Consider the following 16,986-nt stretch of genomic DNA (forward strand, 5'->3'; position numbering starts at 1 on the left):
TGCCACATTCAGCATTTATTAAAGAGAACACAAAGGGAGGGATGACCCATGTTAGCACGCATTCTCATTAGTAGTCCATGAAGCCCAGTTTATAGCCGGGCACACATAAAAATAAGGGGAGGGGGGAGGCAGGTGAGGGGAGCAGGGATGGGGACATTTGTGGGACTCATGATTAGCTCATTAACTACAAGTCGAAAGCAAGAAAATAAAACCAGGCCCAAAAAAAAAAAAGAAAAAAAAAAAAAAAGATATTCTGCAGCAATGTGATTGTGTGATACACGTTTTCACAGTCGAGTTAATGTGCCACACTCCTCTCGTACAGTAATAAATTTAAATAGATTTTTCTTGACACCAGAAGTCAAACTATTTAGACAGTGGTTAGACCTGACAGGATTGTTATAGCACAACTCAGATTTCGGATTGGGAACGGAGAGAAAAAAAAAATATATATTAGTATAGTTTTATAGTCTTAAGTTAAACTGATTTTTATCTCAGGAAATGGGTTTTTCTGCGGTACTTTGAGGCCTACAAGATGTATCTAGAAAATTTACTACTGTGGAAAATGAAGAAAGCTTAATTTTTTTTACATTGGGCATGAATGTTTCCTTTCAGTTTCTTTTTTTTCCATTTATTTTTGTGAATTTTTTTTTTTTGTAACTTTTTTTTCGTTTTTGTTTTTTCAATTACTGTAGCATTGTCCTTCGGGAGGTTGTGGTAATTTCATATTTTCTTTGGACATCATTAGACGCCGCATTTCTTGGAGTATAACTTTGATGCTATAGGAATTCTGCCATTTTGCTAGAACGGATATGGTCCTGGGGTCCACCTAAACGGAAGGAAACAAGAAAAGTGAGAGCTTGAAAAATAAAGTGTGGGATATTCGGATGTTTAAACGTACAGACTTCAGGTGCAATTAATGACTTCATGTGCTTAGAATCAGAAATGATCACGGAGAGCTACAGTGCTGGCAGCCTATGGAATTCATTTCATGTGCAGGTGGTTTCTCCAATCAAATGCCTTTTTGCATCTATTCCCCTGTATATTCTTTTGAATGCCAATAGATACTAAAAGGATACACAGCCCTGTATGTGTGAATGATACAGCCTCCCTGTTAAACTGTTGATCTGCCAAATGACCAACTACGCTCATAATTCTGCCTTCTCTTATTGGGACCCTGGCTGTAAGCCAACAGCAAAAAAATCCATTCCGGAGGGGCCCGAAACATTGCTCTTGTTTTCTGTATGTACTTGGGCAAATAAAACACTTTTTTTTTTTTTTTTTTTTTACACGGCTTGCAACTTCAGTGGACTACTGGATTTTTTTCCTGTTGGATACTGACCCCCATGCAAGGTGAGGTTCTTCCAGTATTTGCACCTGATACCCTTTTGGGTATGTTAACAGAGAGTTGAGCTCCCCAATACTGCTCCTGGCTGTAAGCCAGGCCTGATCCCCAACATCAGTGCCCAACCTCACTAATGTTCTTGGGGCTGAATGGAAGCAACTCCCAGCAACAATGTTCCAACATCTAGTGAGAACCCTTTCAGTAAGAGTAGGGGCTGTTATAGCAGCAAAGGGAGGGGCAACTTCATATTAATCACCCTGGTTTGGGAACAAGATGTTGGAAAGGCCCAGGGTCCATATACTTTTGGCCATGTGCATATGTCAATTCCACAGGGCTGACAGTCAGGCCCCTGATATGCATCTGGTTAATGCTTATAAGTAAAGGTGGCCATACACATAGTAATATCAGCCCCGAACGTAGATTTTGCTTGGGCGCCATTTTAACCTGGCCGGTCGACAAGTCGACTGATATCCGCAGCCTTTTGCCTCTTCGAGCAACCTTGTTTCGTATGATATTATCGGTTTGTGTATGGGCGGCTTAACCGTTGTTAACAATGTTTCTGACATACAATTGCCAAATCAAATCAGATGGCACTGGCAATCAATGAAACTTGGTCCACTCATGGGGCTCTGCAGGAACCCAAGGTGGCTCAGGTGTTCCATGATTACACAAGTATGGTCACTCTTAAATTAAATATAAAAAAAAAACCATGGGAAGCGGAACTTGCAAGGCAATAAGTATGTAAGTGTTACATTAGACTAAGTAGCTTTAAAAAATATAACAAATACTCCTTATAGGGGTTGTTCACCTTTGAGTACGATGTAGAGAGTGATATTCTTTTTTAATTATTTTACTTTTTTGTTCAGCAACTCTCCAGTTTGGAATTTCAGTAGCTATCTGGTTGCTAAGTTCCAACCAGGGAGTTGCTAAGGTAAAGTTGCAATGAGAGACTGGAATATGAATAGGAGAGGGTCTAAATAGAAAGATAAGTTATAAAAAGTAACGATAACAATAACATTGTAGCCTCACAGAGAAATAGTTTTTTGGCTGCCTGGGTCAGTGAAATGTTGGAAAGAGTCAGAACAAGAGGGCAAATAATTCAGAAGCTATACAAAGTAATGATGATGCCATTCTATAACATTATAAAAGGTAATAAAGATGAACCACCCCTTTAACGAAGCTTTGCAGAGGGGCAATTGCACCTCATAAGTGATATTACCCCTTAGGATATTGCAGGCATCTACACAGGCCACTGTAAGCTATGAAAGCAAATTCATATGCTTACACCGAGGCAATGGCAGAGATTCTAATGGCAAGCAGCCAATCACAGCCTGCCTAAGGTAGACAGCATTCTAGCTGCCTTCTGGCAACAGGTTCTGCAAGAAAATGCTGTAATATCTGCTCACCCATAAGCAAATACTCTTGAAATATTTTAGTGATATACGTGATAACAGTGATAGGTGAATAGGACATTTAGTAACCCAATATTGGAGTAGATGATAAGGGTACAAGAAAGTTATACTTACCACTCCATTAGAATTATTGACTCCATTCATATTAATTTTTGTTACAAATCTAATAAACGGAGGTGCTTCTGGGTATTTGGGACCACACTCTACTTTAAGGCTGTATATTCGGTTTTCATAAATTGTCTGAAAGAGAGGAAAAACAAATTGGGATTAAATAAATCAGCCTTTGGGTTTTACAGTGTGTGATGCTAAATATATATATGCTATGGCTAGGTGGCCTTATACTAAGGGCCTTGCACAGTGCAAAATAATACTAGTGCCACACATGCCTGCAATGTGATGTTAATTTCAACAGCAGCTCAGATAGAAGAAATTTTATTACAAAAATGACAACCCACTGCTTCCCGTTAGTTTTCCTCTTACAAGATCTTTAAATAGGTAGAGTTTGCCTTTAAATGAACTTGTATAGATACGATGTGTTTTTTAATTATTTAGCCTTTTTGGCTCAACAGCTGTCCAGATTGGAATTTCAGCATCTACCCTAGCAACCAGACAGTGGTTTACATAGGAGACTGGCATATTCATAGAAACACAAGTACTCAAAATTAACATAGCATTCTAGCGCTACAGAGTGTTATTGTTTTAGTTGCTGTGGTCAGTGACCCTTATTTAAAAGCTACAAAGAGGCAGCAATATATATTATATATATATTATATATTATATATATTATATATTATTATATATATTATATTATATATTATGTTTTCTCTTCTGGTATTAGAACTAAAATCTATACTTTTAGATATAAAGGGATATGCCCCAAGACAACATCCAGCATTCCAATGTGCTACTAGTATTACCAGGGTGGAATATCACATCTTGCTAGAGCACATTGTAACATTTCATTGTAGAACAGAAAGAAAAAAGCCTGTGGGGCTCCAGGAACCTACACAATACCTCATTTCCTTAGGGACATGAAGATAATACAAACCTTTTATATATCTCGACTTTACTCTCTTCTTTTACTTCTTTCCTTACATGTAGTATGGGCCACATGTACATTGCAGTACAGTGCAGCCCCTATCACATATCACACACACCGCGTATATATATATATATTTAGCGTATGGGAGGAAGTGAAGGTACCCAGAGGAAAGCCAACCCAGAGACGGGGGGGAATATACAAATTTCTTGCAGGTAGTGCCCTGGCTGAAATCAAACCTAGGATCCCAGCAAAAGGAGGCAGCAATGCTATCCACTCGATTGTACATTTATTGCTGTATGGTACACTGAGGTTAGTGGTCATTCGGAGAGACCACAGGATCTAATTTATCCTCAATGTAATAAATCTTTATAAGCTATCAAGAGACAACAGTGGTTAAAACCCTGGTTTTACAGAGTTCTGCCAGAGCACAGCAAGACACCTGCAGCCACAGCGTTAAATAAGTGATACATAAATCATCTCTCGCCACCAGGGGAGACAGAAGCAAAACTACAGGCTACAGTCAGCCCAATTGCAGCTATTTAGGGTACACTGTAAGGTGGTCTTTACAGCCCTTGCCTCATAGGCTGGTTGACTCTTTAAGAAGCTGGCATGGTGGCATTTTTTGTTTCCTTACAAACTGCGTTCCCTATTAGCTGCTTGTATTGTGTTAGTGTGGCAGAAAGTGAAAGTATCCAAAGGAAACCCAAGCAGACCCTGAAAATTCTTATTTCATCCTCCTTCCAATACTTACTCTAGGAGGTCCAATAATCATGCCAGTCCATCTTGTGAGTGTCATGTCTTCATCATCTTCAAGTCCCCAGCTTACTGTACCATCGCCCACTCCTTTCTGACCTTCTTCGAGTTCTTCCAAAAGTCGAAAATTACGAGGAACTTTAACGCCTACAAATTAAAGATAAGGAGGTAATCAGTTCACAACTGACAATCTGCTGCCGCAGCCTCAGCGAGACCAGGGGATCATGAGAAGTTTTTGACTGCAGTTACAATATCTGGATTTATAAAAACAAATGGTATAAGCAGCAGTAATCAAAACTCATAGCATGAAACATGGTTAAAGAGACAAGAGTCACAAAATTAGTAAAACTAGATTTAAAACACTGGGTTAAGAGTCACCCAGGGGTACCCAGGGCACAAATAATCGTGCACCCCAAATCTCCCCCTAACTGGCCTTCAGGCTGGGCCCCCTTAGCTCATAACAAGGTTACAGATATATAGAAACATTGGGGTAACAGTCACCCTGCTATAGTTCCAGGGGTACCCAGGGAACAAATAAGCACTCACCCCAAATCTCCCCCTAACTGGCCTTCAGGCTGGGCCCCCTTAGCCCATAACAAGGTTACAGATATATAGAAACATTGGGGTAACAGTCACCCTGCTATAGTTCCAGGGGTACCCAGGGCACAAATAAGCACTCACCCTAAATCTCCCCCTAACTGGCCTTCAGGCTGACCCCCCCCCCTTAGCTCATAACAAGGTTACAGATGCTCACAAATCATACAATACTGCAGCTCTTACCTGTAAGCATAGATACAAAGAAAGTGACTAGGTTTGATCCTTTGTACCTCTTAGGGAGAATTAATTTCACCTAGCAAAGAGATTTCTGCACACTATACAAATACACAGTCATTTCTGTCACTATATGTCACTTGTGTGATTGCGCCGTCTAATGCAGGAAACTCATAGAGCGAGTGAGAGAAAAGCAGAAAGGAAATTGCCCAGGGGATATCTCTTTATTCTAAAAAACTGGGAATAGAAAAGCTTTAGCTATGTTGGGGGATATATAACACCCATATAGGCTGTAAAGCACCTTCATTAGGACACATGTAGGTTCCCCTGTAAGTGCTGACATGGTATTATTTCCACGAATGTGTTGCCTTGTTGTCACTGTAAATAACTTGATTCAGGTTTAAATACTGGAAGTGGCCATAGAGAAAAGCAGCAGTGTGATGCTCAAGGGTATGAGAGGGAATGTCACAAAGCAGGCTCACGCACAGGAAAACCTGCTCATTGCCCAAATACTTGGCTAAACCAGTCCCATTTGGCTAGAGGAGTCCAGGCAGGCCAGCTGAACACTGCCAGGTTCCAGGGCTATAACTAAAAGGCTACTGTGTGCAATGGCAAGATCATTTAGGGCCAGCCAAAATTTGGAAATAAGATTTTTTTTTTCTTTAATGAAGCTGCTTATCAGTCAGTGTCCCATTGTGCCCCTCGTGCTTTCTATATATATTCATGGATGTGGATGCCAAATAGACAGGGCAGTTGTGATACACACAAAAGGCTGATTATTGTAAAGCACTCAGGTTCAGTACACAGGTTGTGCTCCTCCAGGGGGCTGTTCCACGAGACTCCCCTGATTGGCCAGTTTATAAGAGGAACATTCCCTCCCACCATGTAGGGATTTTCTGAGCAGTCACTTGGTTTCCCATGTGGTTCACTGCTTGGTAAGTGAACATAACACACATTGTTGGCTGTACCAATCCATATATTTAAGATATTTTCTCTCCATCCCAGCCCCATTAGCCAATATGGCCGTATAAAAGCACAAGGCTGCAGGCTGAGTTATACAGGGAACTCTTGAGTATCACTCATGTATTATAAGGGATAATGTACCCCCTACTGTAAATGATAAGGATATTAGCAGTCACTGAGGGGTTCTGTGCCCATATAAAGGCACAAGGCTGCAGGCTGAGTTATACAGGGAACTCTGAGTATCACTCATGTATTATAAGGGATAATGTACCCCCTACTGTAAATGATAAGAATATTAGAAGTCACTGAGGGGTTCTGTGACCATATAAAGGCACAAGGCTGCAGGCTGAGTTATACAGGGAACTCTGAGTATCACTCATGTATTATAAGGGATAATGTACCCCCTACTGTAAATGATAAGGATATTAGATGTCACTGAGGGGTTCTGTGACCATATAAAGGCACAAGGCTGCAGACTGAGTTATACAGGGAACTCTGAGTATCACTCATGTATTATAAGGGATAATGTACCCCCTACTGTAAATGATAAGGATATTAGAAGTCACTGAGAAGTTATGTGACCATATAAAGGCACAAAGTTGCAGGCTAAGTTGTTTTATTCAGGAAACTTCAAATTTTCATCTATTACATATTTAGAAAAGGTAATACAAAGTGGAACCCTGATTTTACGTTTCCCAGGGGGCGCCATCAAAACAACGTATATTCCAGGAAAACTGGCAATCTGGGAAAAAAAACACAGCTTGTCTGTATGGGACCACGAAAAAAACAGCATCAATTCTGGGAAAACTTGAAACTTGGGTACATAAAATCAGGTTCTACTGTATATTATTTCTTGCAGCACACACGTTTCAATGAGTCTTTAGACATCTCTTACCTTTTCAAAGTGTGTGTGCATCATGTACCCCTAAAATATAAGGATATTAGAAACCACCTCACAATTCTGACTATAAAGCAGGTTTCTCTCTTATAGCTTTATTCGGCCATGGGACTTCTCTATGACTTCTTAAATTCTTTTATTTTATAGGGGGGAAGGAACACATACTTTCTGCTGGAATACACCAAGTCCCAGCTAGTGATGTCCAGGTCAGGAAAAACTCAACCCGCACCCTAACCCGCAACACCTCAACCTGCACCCAACCCTAACTCACAAACAGTTGCAACTGAAGGGCCCAGACCCAAGCCATACCCCATTGTCTTTCTTTCTTTCCAAGACACGGAAACTTTGGGAGTAAAGGAATAGTTTACATTACCAGTTTTACCCACCCAGGTGACCGATGGAGCTGGGGGTGGAATATATGAAGCCTATAGGAAGCCTAAAGGCCTGATTTATAGTAGCTAAAGGTTTCACAGCACTAGGCCTTGAATGTAGAAAGCTGGGAGATTTTATATGCAGGCCTTTTTCTACTCAACGTATCTGAAATTCAAACCATTGCCAGGAAGCTAGGGTAAGAAAACCTTTACCACCAAAAAATTGCAATTCTCAATTCCAAACTAGAGGGGAAAAAAGCTGAATAAAGAAAAAGGTAAAGCAATAAAAAATGCAGACCAATTGCTGCCTATATCACACTGAACGTTTACAGCCCCTTTAAAGCAATCTCCAACTAGTCCCAATCTCCGTGTGGTGGTTTAAGGTTAAATTAGACCTAGAAAACTCATTAATGGAAGAAAGAAGACAACACCAGTGATGCAGTATGGCTTGTACTGTCCACTTCTGCTGAAATAATGACTAGAGTTTTAGAAACACCTTTAAAGGTGAGGTTAGTGGTACCAAAAAGCAAGGGCATTATGCGGCAATTTGCAGCTATGCACAGCTGAGAATACTTCTGCCTTGCATTAGAAATAAAAGTAGAAACAGAATTATGTGTTACTGATGTGGAAAGGAAATGAATCTAGAAAGGAAATGAGAGTGTAATGTGAGGAAGAGATAGAGGGCATGCAACGTAATAATATTATTTATGCCCAAGATAAATAAAACTCATAGGACTCACATAAAGCATGTCCAAACAGGTTAAGGTTGATGGGTGATGTAGTTCACCAAAAGCTGAGAGGTGCAAACAGCCCTCACCTGGTGGATCTGGCAGCCACAAAAAGCAATACAAGTCTATTGCAGTGACAGGCAGCTTGCAGGCCAACAGATTTTCCTAAACTACAAATATCACAATCCCCAACGATCCTTCAGTGCAGCCACACTTGGGGGGGGGGGGGGGGGGGGGGAGGGCTTCCCCAATTCAAATATATCCTGTGTGCTAGCCAATCAAATAACAGCACCAACATTCTAAGTAGAATCATATTAGAATGAAAAAGTGGCCCACAATATACTAATTAAGCAGGGGAAAACTGACAGTTGTCTGTATAATTCCCACCATTCCAGGATACTGGGAGTCCCTTGTGGGCCACAAGGCTGACAACACCTGTGAAATACCAGCAGCTGCACTTACAGGCTCAGAGGTAAAGCGAAACTCAAAAATGAGGTTACGGTATGTTATTTTTGAGAATGGCCTCCAAGTTATTGAAGGAGTGCCCTAAAGGGGGGCTTAAGGCAGAAGATACAGTGAGGAGTGGTTAATTGCGTTGATTTTTATAAGACAAGCGGTTACTGGAACAGAGCGCTCTCACCTGGAGATTCTTTCTGAAATGCTACAAAGAAAAAGAACTGATAGCTTTGTTAGCTCAGGCTGGACATGGTAGCAAATGGTAAAATCAAGTGTTTTTCCCATTTCCCAAACTCCTCATGATAAGAAATGCACAAAAGAGATTTTAGTAATCACGGGCTATGGCTGTATAGTAATCAATGGAATTTGTCCACAGGAAGATGTGCAGCAGACACCCATGGCATCAGAACTTTCATTTAACATATTCGGCACATGTATATTTCAGTTTCTAGTGCAACCATTTCTGTGCTGCATAAATATATCAGTAACTTGCTAAAGTACTCAAACATTAGTTACCTACACACCTTCTTCCTGGATACCCAAACACATTGCTACACCTATCAACTGACTCACAAGCACTCCCTGTCATATCTATAGCTAATTTTAGAACATCACAACTACATCTTCCCTGCCCAAAAGCACAGTTTTCATTGTCCTGTCCTACCACGACACAATTAATTCTCTGTCAGCGGCACAACCTACTTTTTCCAATAAAGATGGCACTTGCCCTGCCCCCAAATGCTAATGGGCACAGATTTCATTGTCCAGACCTAGCAGGGCACAATTAATTCTCTGTCGGAGGAACAACCTGCTCTTTTAAGATGGCACTTGCCCTGCCCACAAATACTAATGGGCACAGTTCTCATTGTCCAGACCTAGCTGGGCACAATTAATTCTCTGTCAGTGGCACAACCTGCTCTTTTAAGATGGCACTTGCCCTGCCCACAAATACTAATGGGCACAGTTTTCATTGTCCTGTCCTACCACGACACAATTAATTCTGTCAGTGGCACAACCTGCTTTTTCAAAAAAGACTGCCCTGCCCTTGGCCATCGGCTGCCAAAAAGACAGGTGCTAGCACAGCAAGACCCCTTTGTTACCTTAATTCAGGAACGGTCGGTGCGATACAGAAACGCTCGACCATGCACTCCCCCCCCCCCCTTTGGCATTACCCTAGCCGAGAAACTGCATTTGTCTTTAAATAAACGAAAGCAAAAGAGAAAGGATTGCATTATTAAAGAAAAAGGAACCAACAACCTGCAACTTGCAGTATCTACATTACAATCCCGAGCATGTATGGATAGCCTGGAGGTCTTTTAGTATCACAAACTATATATTAAAAAAAAAAAAACTGCTAAACCTCAAGGGAAAAGCTGTGAAAGTTACAACACTTCCTATTCGGAAAGGGGGAGGGTGAAACCTGTTGAAGAGGTAAATTCCCTGTTAAATTAAATTACCATGGCATATAGCAATGAAAGCATACATATTAGGAATTAGTTTTTATCCATAAGGAGACATCTAGGCTTGTTGAAATGGCAAATCAAGTTAGTTGCTAGTAATATTTAGAGTGAAGACACACAGAGCTACTAGTAGCAGCTACTTGTCACGGCTACTAAAATAGACAATGCTGATCATTTACTGATAATTGTCTCTATGTGTGTTTTAGCAGAGGCAATTCTCAGTATTGTCTATGGCAGGGGATTTTCTGGAGTTTAATAGCCATGAGAAAGTAGCTGCTACTAGTAGCTTAGTGTGTCTTCACCCTTATACAGGACCCAAACAGTTCTGTTTAACCTGTCCAAACTGAGGCTGAGATTCATGTTGAGACCAGACAGAATGGTCACTTATCTACCAGCTAACTGTACTGCCCAGACTTCAATCTACCTAGAAGGAAGTATTCAAGGGATTCCAGGGCACCTGAAAATAATGCCCTGGGGGTGCAGGACATTGCACGGGCACAGACTGGATGTCTAACATGACAGAATATTAATATGAAGTTATGTATTGTGCTTCCTATAGTGCCCCAGGGAACTAGGGAAGGTGCCAGTTTGTGGCCATAGGATACAGTGCATTAGCTTGATGGAGGCAGCTCCCAGTGCGGGCAGCCATGTTGTTTCCCACGTATGCGATTCACCCTCCTATGTCACAAGCATGCGCATAATGAGCGAGTTGTGGCAGGTACTTGGGGAGCTCGCTCCTGGTGAGGGCAGTCTAGTGCTGCCGGGGGCTTAAAAAAAAAAAAAAAAAAAAAAAAAAAAAAACTACTGTTTCCCCTAAACTGAGTAAAGATGGCCATACGCTGGCTGATTTCAGCTGCCAATATATCAGTCCTTTAGATCCAATGTGCCTGTGTATGGGCACCAACAATCTCCCTGTTTATCTGCCTGTGTATGGGCACCAACAATCTCCCTGTTTATCTGCCTGTGTATGGGCACCAACAATCTCCCTGTTTATCTGACTGTGTATGGGCACCAACAATCTCCCTGTTTATCTGCCTGTGTATGGGCACCAACAATCTCCCTGTTTATCTGACTGTGTATGGGCACCAACAATCTCCCTGTTTATCTGACTGTGTATGGGCACCAACAATCTCCCTGTTTATCTGCCTGTGTATGGGCACCAACAATCTCCCTGTTTATCTGCCTGTGTATGGGCGCTAACAATCTCCCTGTTTAGCTGCCTGTGTATGGGCGCTAACAATCTCCCTGTTTATCTGCCTGTGTATGGGCGCCAACAATCTCCCTGTTTATCTGCCTGTGTATGGGCGCCAACAATCTCCCTGTTTATCTGCCTGTGTATGGGCGCCAACAATCTACCTGTTTATCTGCCTGTGTATGGGCGCCAACAATCTCCCTGTTTATCTGCCTGTGTATGGGCACCGACAATCTCCCTGTTTATCTGCCCGTGTATGGGCGCTAACAATCTCCCTGTTTATCTGCCTGTGTATGGGCGCTAACAATCTCCCTTTTTATCTGCCTGTGTATGGGCACCAACAATCTCCCTGTTTATCTGCCTGTGTATGGGCACCAACAATCTCCCTGTTTATCTGCCTGTGTATGGGCGCCAACAATCTCCCTGTTTATCTGCCTGTGTATGGGCACCAGATCTTGATCGGGCAGGTTTGATTCTTCTGTCGGACCGGGGACCTCATTGATGCAGTCACTGCACTAACGGTGCCTATGCCCACTGTTTTAATTTGATAATTTGGCCCTAGGGTGGGCATATCGGGAGGAGATCCACTCTATGGGCGCCCTCGCCAAGCAAGCGTTTCTTACAGTGTAAGGCCACCTTTAGGCCACACTACTGATGGGGAAACAATTAGAAACTGAATGTAGTGCCTTTTTCTCTAGTCCTGACTGCACTATTAATCCCCTGGTTTCTGCTACATTGCTTCAGGAGTCAGTACCAGCAGAGCACATAGAATTTTCATTTGCCTATGTGGCAAAACCCAGTGGAAGTCAGTGACTATTGGGACGTTGCTGAGTAATTCTTCTGCAATAAATCCTGTTTGTGGGCGGTGTTCCCCTTTAAACGTGTGGCCCTGCAGCTGTCAAACATGTCTGATTGCCCGGCATTAGTAAGGGAGAGCCCAGGCAGCCCTCTGCAGCCGCCCAGCCCGGGGGAACAGCAGTGCAGGCAGGGCCGAGTCTTGTCACTGGCGGATTGGGAGCTGTAACACCTAGTGCTTCCCTCCCAGGCCTCCGGGGGCAGCTGATTCCGCGCTACCGGCACAAGCAGGAACCCGGGGCTCCTGACAGGGCAGAGCCGTGCGGAGAGGTGCGAAGGCCCCGCAGCAGCGCTACCCGGGCCAAGGCACCGCCCCACAGTACAGCAGGAACCCCAGAGAAGCCAGTTCCTGGCCGGCGGTGCAACCTGCCCTCAGCAAGCCCTCCCCCCGCTTCCCTGTCCCGCAGCGCCCCGTCACCCAGCTCACCCGAGACCGTGGTGGCCGCCATCTTGCCTTCGCAGTGCTCCTGAGCCGGCCTCCCAGTGACGCCACACAGGGCGGGGAGCTTCAGCCGGCTGTCAGGCAGGGAGTGGGCGGGGAGAAAGGGCTGACTCACACGCACCATAGAGACGGGAAGAGGCGGCGTCAATACGTCATTACGTGCTGCGTCTTGCGTCATAAACGAGACTGACATGCTTCATAAGGGAAATGTATGAATAGGAAAAGTGTAAATGTGTCAAAAATGAGATAGATATAAAAAAAATAAACTAAATGGGCAAATATATGGCCCAGGTATGTACCTATAGCTAGCTTCTGGGAGCAAAATGTTTTTTTAATCTCTAGGCCTTGTCTTCTTATATTGTATAAATATGTTTGTATTTTACACATTACAGTATGATGGTACAGCTTATTGTGTGATTCTAAATATGTCCAACAACTCACTGCAGAGAAAGAGAGGCTCAGGTGCACTGCCCAAGCCTTTAGCTAAGGGAGTGGATATCATGTTTTTTTTGAAAAAAACTCACTGAGCATATCGTGAGGCAGAATTCTTGATTAAAAAGTAACTTCATTGGAGCTGCCATATTGTTTCCTTTAGTACAGTACAGTATGAGGGTACAGCTTATTGTGTGCCCAGAACATTCCTTCTCTGTATATTTGTATTTATACATATGGGAGGGAGGTGCCATAATGTTTCCCTTAGACAGTACAGTATGGGGGTACAGCTTATTGTGTGCCCAGAACATTCCTTCTCTGTATATTTGTATTTATACATATGGGAGGGAGGTGCCATATTGTTTCCCTTAGACAGTACAGTATGAGCGTACAGCTTATTGTGTGCCCAGAACATTCCTTCTCTGTATATTTGTATTTATACATATGGGAGGGAGGTGCCATATTGTTTCCCTTAGACAGTACAGTATGAGGGTACAGCTTATTGTGTGCCCAGAACATTCCTTCTCTGTATATTTGTATTTATACATATGGGAGGGAGGTGCCATATTGTTTCCCTTAGACAGTACAGTATGAGGGTAGAGCTTATTGTGTGCCCAGAACATTCCTTCTCTGTATATTTGTATTTATTCATATGGGAGGGAGGTGCCATATTGTTTCCCTTAGACAGTACAGTATGAGGGTACAGCTTATTGTGTGCCCAGAACATTCCTTCCCTGTATATTTGTATTTATACATATGGGAGGGAGGTGCCATATTGTTTCCCTTAGACAGTACAGTATGAGCGTACAGCTTATTGTGTGCCCAGAACATTCCTTCTCTGTATATTTGTATTTATACATATGGGAGGGAGGTGCCATATTGTTTCCCTTAGACAGTACAGTATGAGGGTACAGCTTATTGTGTGCCCAGAACATTCCTTCTCTGTATATTTGTATTTATACATATGGGAGGGAGGTGCCATATTGTTTCCCTTAGACAGTGCAGTATGGGGGTACAGCTTATTGTGTGCCCAGAACATTCCTTCTCTGTATATTTGTATTTATACATATGGGAGGGAGGTGCCATATTGTTTCCCTTAGACAGTGCAGTATGGGGGTACAGCTTATTGTGTGCCCAGAGCACAATATTTTATATTAAGATTTGTCGTATACATATGAGGAGGTACCATATTGCTTCCCTTAGCACATAATAATCTATACCCTTATACACTGCTGTTTAAGGGAAACAATATGGCAGCTCCAGTCCAAATATATAAATATGAGAGAGAAGGTTCAATGCGCATTATATCATATTCTCTAATCTTACTCTCCATTTGTAGTAGAATAAGCAAGGTTTGCACTATATTTATTTTTTCCAGCAGGGGGCACCAAATTTGCTTGTATCTTCAGCCCTAACAAGCTTTTTCTTCTTCTAATCCCCTTGCACCATAGCTCACTAAAAATAACCACGTTTGAGCACTAAGATCAAGCTGCTGCTGCTATTCACTCCAGAGAAGATGATTTATTGTATTGGTTCTGTGATCTTCCCTTCATTCCTTGATCCAGTGCGGGAAAGCAAAGCTCTTTGGCACCAGCAGTGGAATAAAACCAAGTGAGCAACAGAGGCTGCTTAAATATTGTAGGGAAGGCCTTGAGATCCAAGGGCCTCAGGACAAAATGTGGACCTAGGCCTTATTAAGTCACATTCACAGACCTGTCTTGAGATATATATATATATACACACACACAGTATATATATATATATATATATATATATATATATATATATATATATATATATAATATGTATAAATACCGCACTCACAGGACTTATGAAAACAAAAAAGTATTTATTGGCAAGGACTAACGTTTCGGCTGACACAGCAGCCTTGAGAAAGGCTGCTGTGTCAGCCGAAACGTTAGTCCTTGCCAATAAATACTTTTTTGTTTTCATAAGTCCTGTGAGTGCGGTATTTATACATATTATACTTATACTTTGCTATCCTGCACCCAGGCATTATTTATCTCTACCTTTACGCGAGTGCCTGATTCCTACACTTATATATATATAATCCTGCTTGACGGCACTCACCACTTCCAAAGGACACGCTGGGTGCTCACCCAAATAAGTCCATATACTGCCAATAGAAAGCACTCACGGTTCCATGTAGGGACCGTCAGCAGGATCCTGAAACAACTGTAACGCATGGATGTGAGTGTGGAGCAATAAAATATCTCTATTTTTTTTTAATTACACGGAGCCATGAGTGCTTTCTATTGGCAGGATATATATATATTAGTGACTTGTTTTCTAACCAGCCTAGCTTGTGTCCCTGTGCTCCAGCCTGTGCCACAGGCTCTTACCCATCATACCCACCCACCCACCATACCACTAGCAAACTGCACAGCCTACCCCCTCACTAAACCATCAGCTCAAACCTCATATTTCACAGCTTCTCTCACCCCCACAATACTAAATTGCACTTCCTCCCAACCACAAACATTTATTTTTCTATAAATGTCCAGTCATCTAATTCAGCCAGTAGTGGTTTCCTCTTTTCTTTAAATTGAAATTGTTGCTTACATCTGACTCATTGCCCTTTAAGTGAAACACATGCTTAAGTGAGCAACTCCCTGGATCCTTTAATGCCTTTATAGTGAGTTTGGCCTGATGCTTTAGTTACAGGCTTTCTGCACATTTCTCTTTAAAATGACATCAGTGTTCTAGCCCCACCCACTGCATAAATTACAGAATTCCTGCCCCACCCCCTGTCAGCTACCATCAGAGTCTCTAGTCCAACCCTTGCATGAATGAGCAACTCCCTGGTCCTACCCCTCCAAAATGACATTATTGCTTTTTGTCCAACCTACTGCTTGCATTACAGCCCCCTGCTCTTCCCGCCCAATAAGCTTACATCACTGTGATGAATAAACAAGACTAATGTACATAGGATAAAACTTGCTCTTCTCTTGCCACCAAATTCAGATGGTCATCAATAGTGTGACGGTAGCCTACAGGGATAAATCATTATCCTACTGCAGTGGTTAGATTAAAAAAAACCCTTCCTTCCTCTTCCAGTTGCAGCATTGCTTAGGTTTACAGATAAGGGCGAGTTAACTGCAAAGATTCAAAGTTTTGGGATCAAGTGTAAAAAGAAATTGCTCCTGGTTTCAGTGTTCTGTTCTTCTGCCATTCTGCTATTAGATCTGTTTGATTGGGAGACAAGACAACGATTTAATGATATAAGTGAGTGGATCTCTTTGGCCGGACACTTCTCAGTTAGCCCATGATATCAGTCTGTGCAGCACTGACTTATTCGTTTTGAACCTCAGGGAAAGCTTTTAACATCAGGCTGAATGTGCTGGGCAAGCAGTTTAATCTTTAATGGGCAGCTGACCCTGCGTTAACTGCCATCATGCAGGAGAGCCTATAAAACTTTCAGAGGAGAGATCGATGTACCGTGGGACAAGCTGAAAACATTTTTAAGGGAACAGTTCAGCGTAGAAATGAAAATGTTTTCAATATAGTAAGGCAAAAAAATGTAATCTGTAAATGCTGGATTAAATAGATGTCTAACATAATTGCCAGAACACTACTTCCAGCTCTGTAAGCTGTTAGCAGTTAGTTGCCAATCAGAGACTTGACGAGGGCCATATGGGACATAACTGTTCAGTTAGTTTGCATCTGAATCTGACCTGCATGCTCACAAACTAACTGAGCAGTTATGTCTGATGTGCCCCCCCCCCCCCCCCACCAAACTCACTAACTAAGAGGTTAGAAAGCTGAAAGCAGGAAGTAATGTTCTGGCTATTATGTTAGACATCTGTCCACACCAGCCTTTATCAAACTGGATAGGAGTTGACAAAACC

The 16,986-nt window shown here is 42.3% G+C and overlaps 1 protein-coding gene across 1 annotated transcript; it reads right to left on the bottom strand.

Moving 5' to 3' along the window:
• ube2v1 (ubiquitin conjugating enzyme E2 variant 1) lies at positions 1-12,790 on the bottom strand. Its single transcript, NM_001205106.1, has 4 exons — positions 12,671-12,790; positions 4,548-4,696; positions 2,869-2,994; positions 1-826 (listed from the first exon to the last, which is right to left on the bottom strand). Exons 1-4 carry the CDS (start codon positions 12,690-12,692, stop codon positions 680-682), a joined length of 444 nt encoding a protein of 147 aa, NP_001192035.1. The 5' UTR covers positions 12,693-12,790; the 3' UTR covers positions 1-679.
• Positions 12,791-16,986: the final 4,196 nt, after the last annotated feature.

The sequence above is a fragment of the Xenopus tropicalis genome, chromosome 10 (assembly GCF_000004195.4).
Source record: "Xenopus tropicalis strain Nigerian chromosome 10, UCB_Xtro_10.0, whole genome shotgun sequence".
Classification (NCBI taxonomy): domain Eukaryota; kingdom Metazoa; phylum Chordata; class Amphibia; order Anura; family Pipidae; genus Xenopus; species Xenopus tropicalis.

What these genes read in the sequence shown, in the direction of transcription:
- ube2v1 (NM_001205106.1), bottom strand. Translation starts at nt 12,692, where the DNA reads ATGGCGGCCACCACGGTCTCGG. An exon ending in TGATTATTGGACCTCCTAGA is followed by an intron (nt 2,995 to 4,547) that starts GTAAGTATTGGA and finishes CCTCTCTTTCAG; the next exon opens with ACAATTTATGAAAACCGAAT. An exon ending in TCAATAATTCTAATGGAGTG is followed by an intron (nt 827 to 2,868) that starts GTAAGTATAACT and finishes CCTTCCGTTTAG; the next exon opens with GTGGACCCCAGGACCATATC.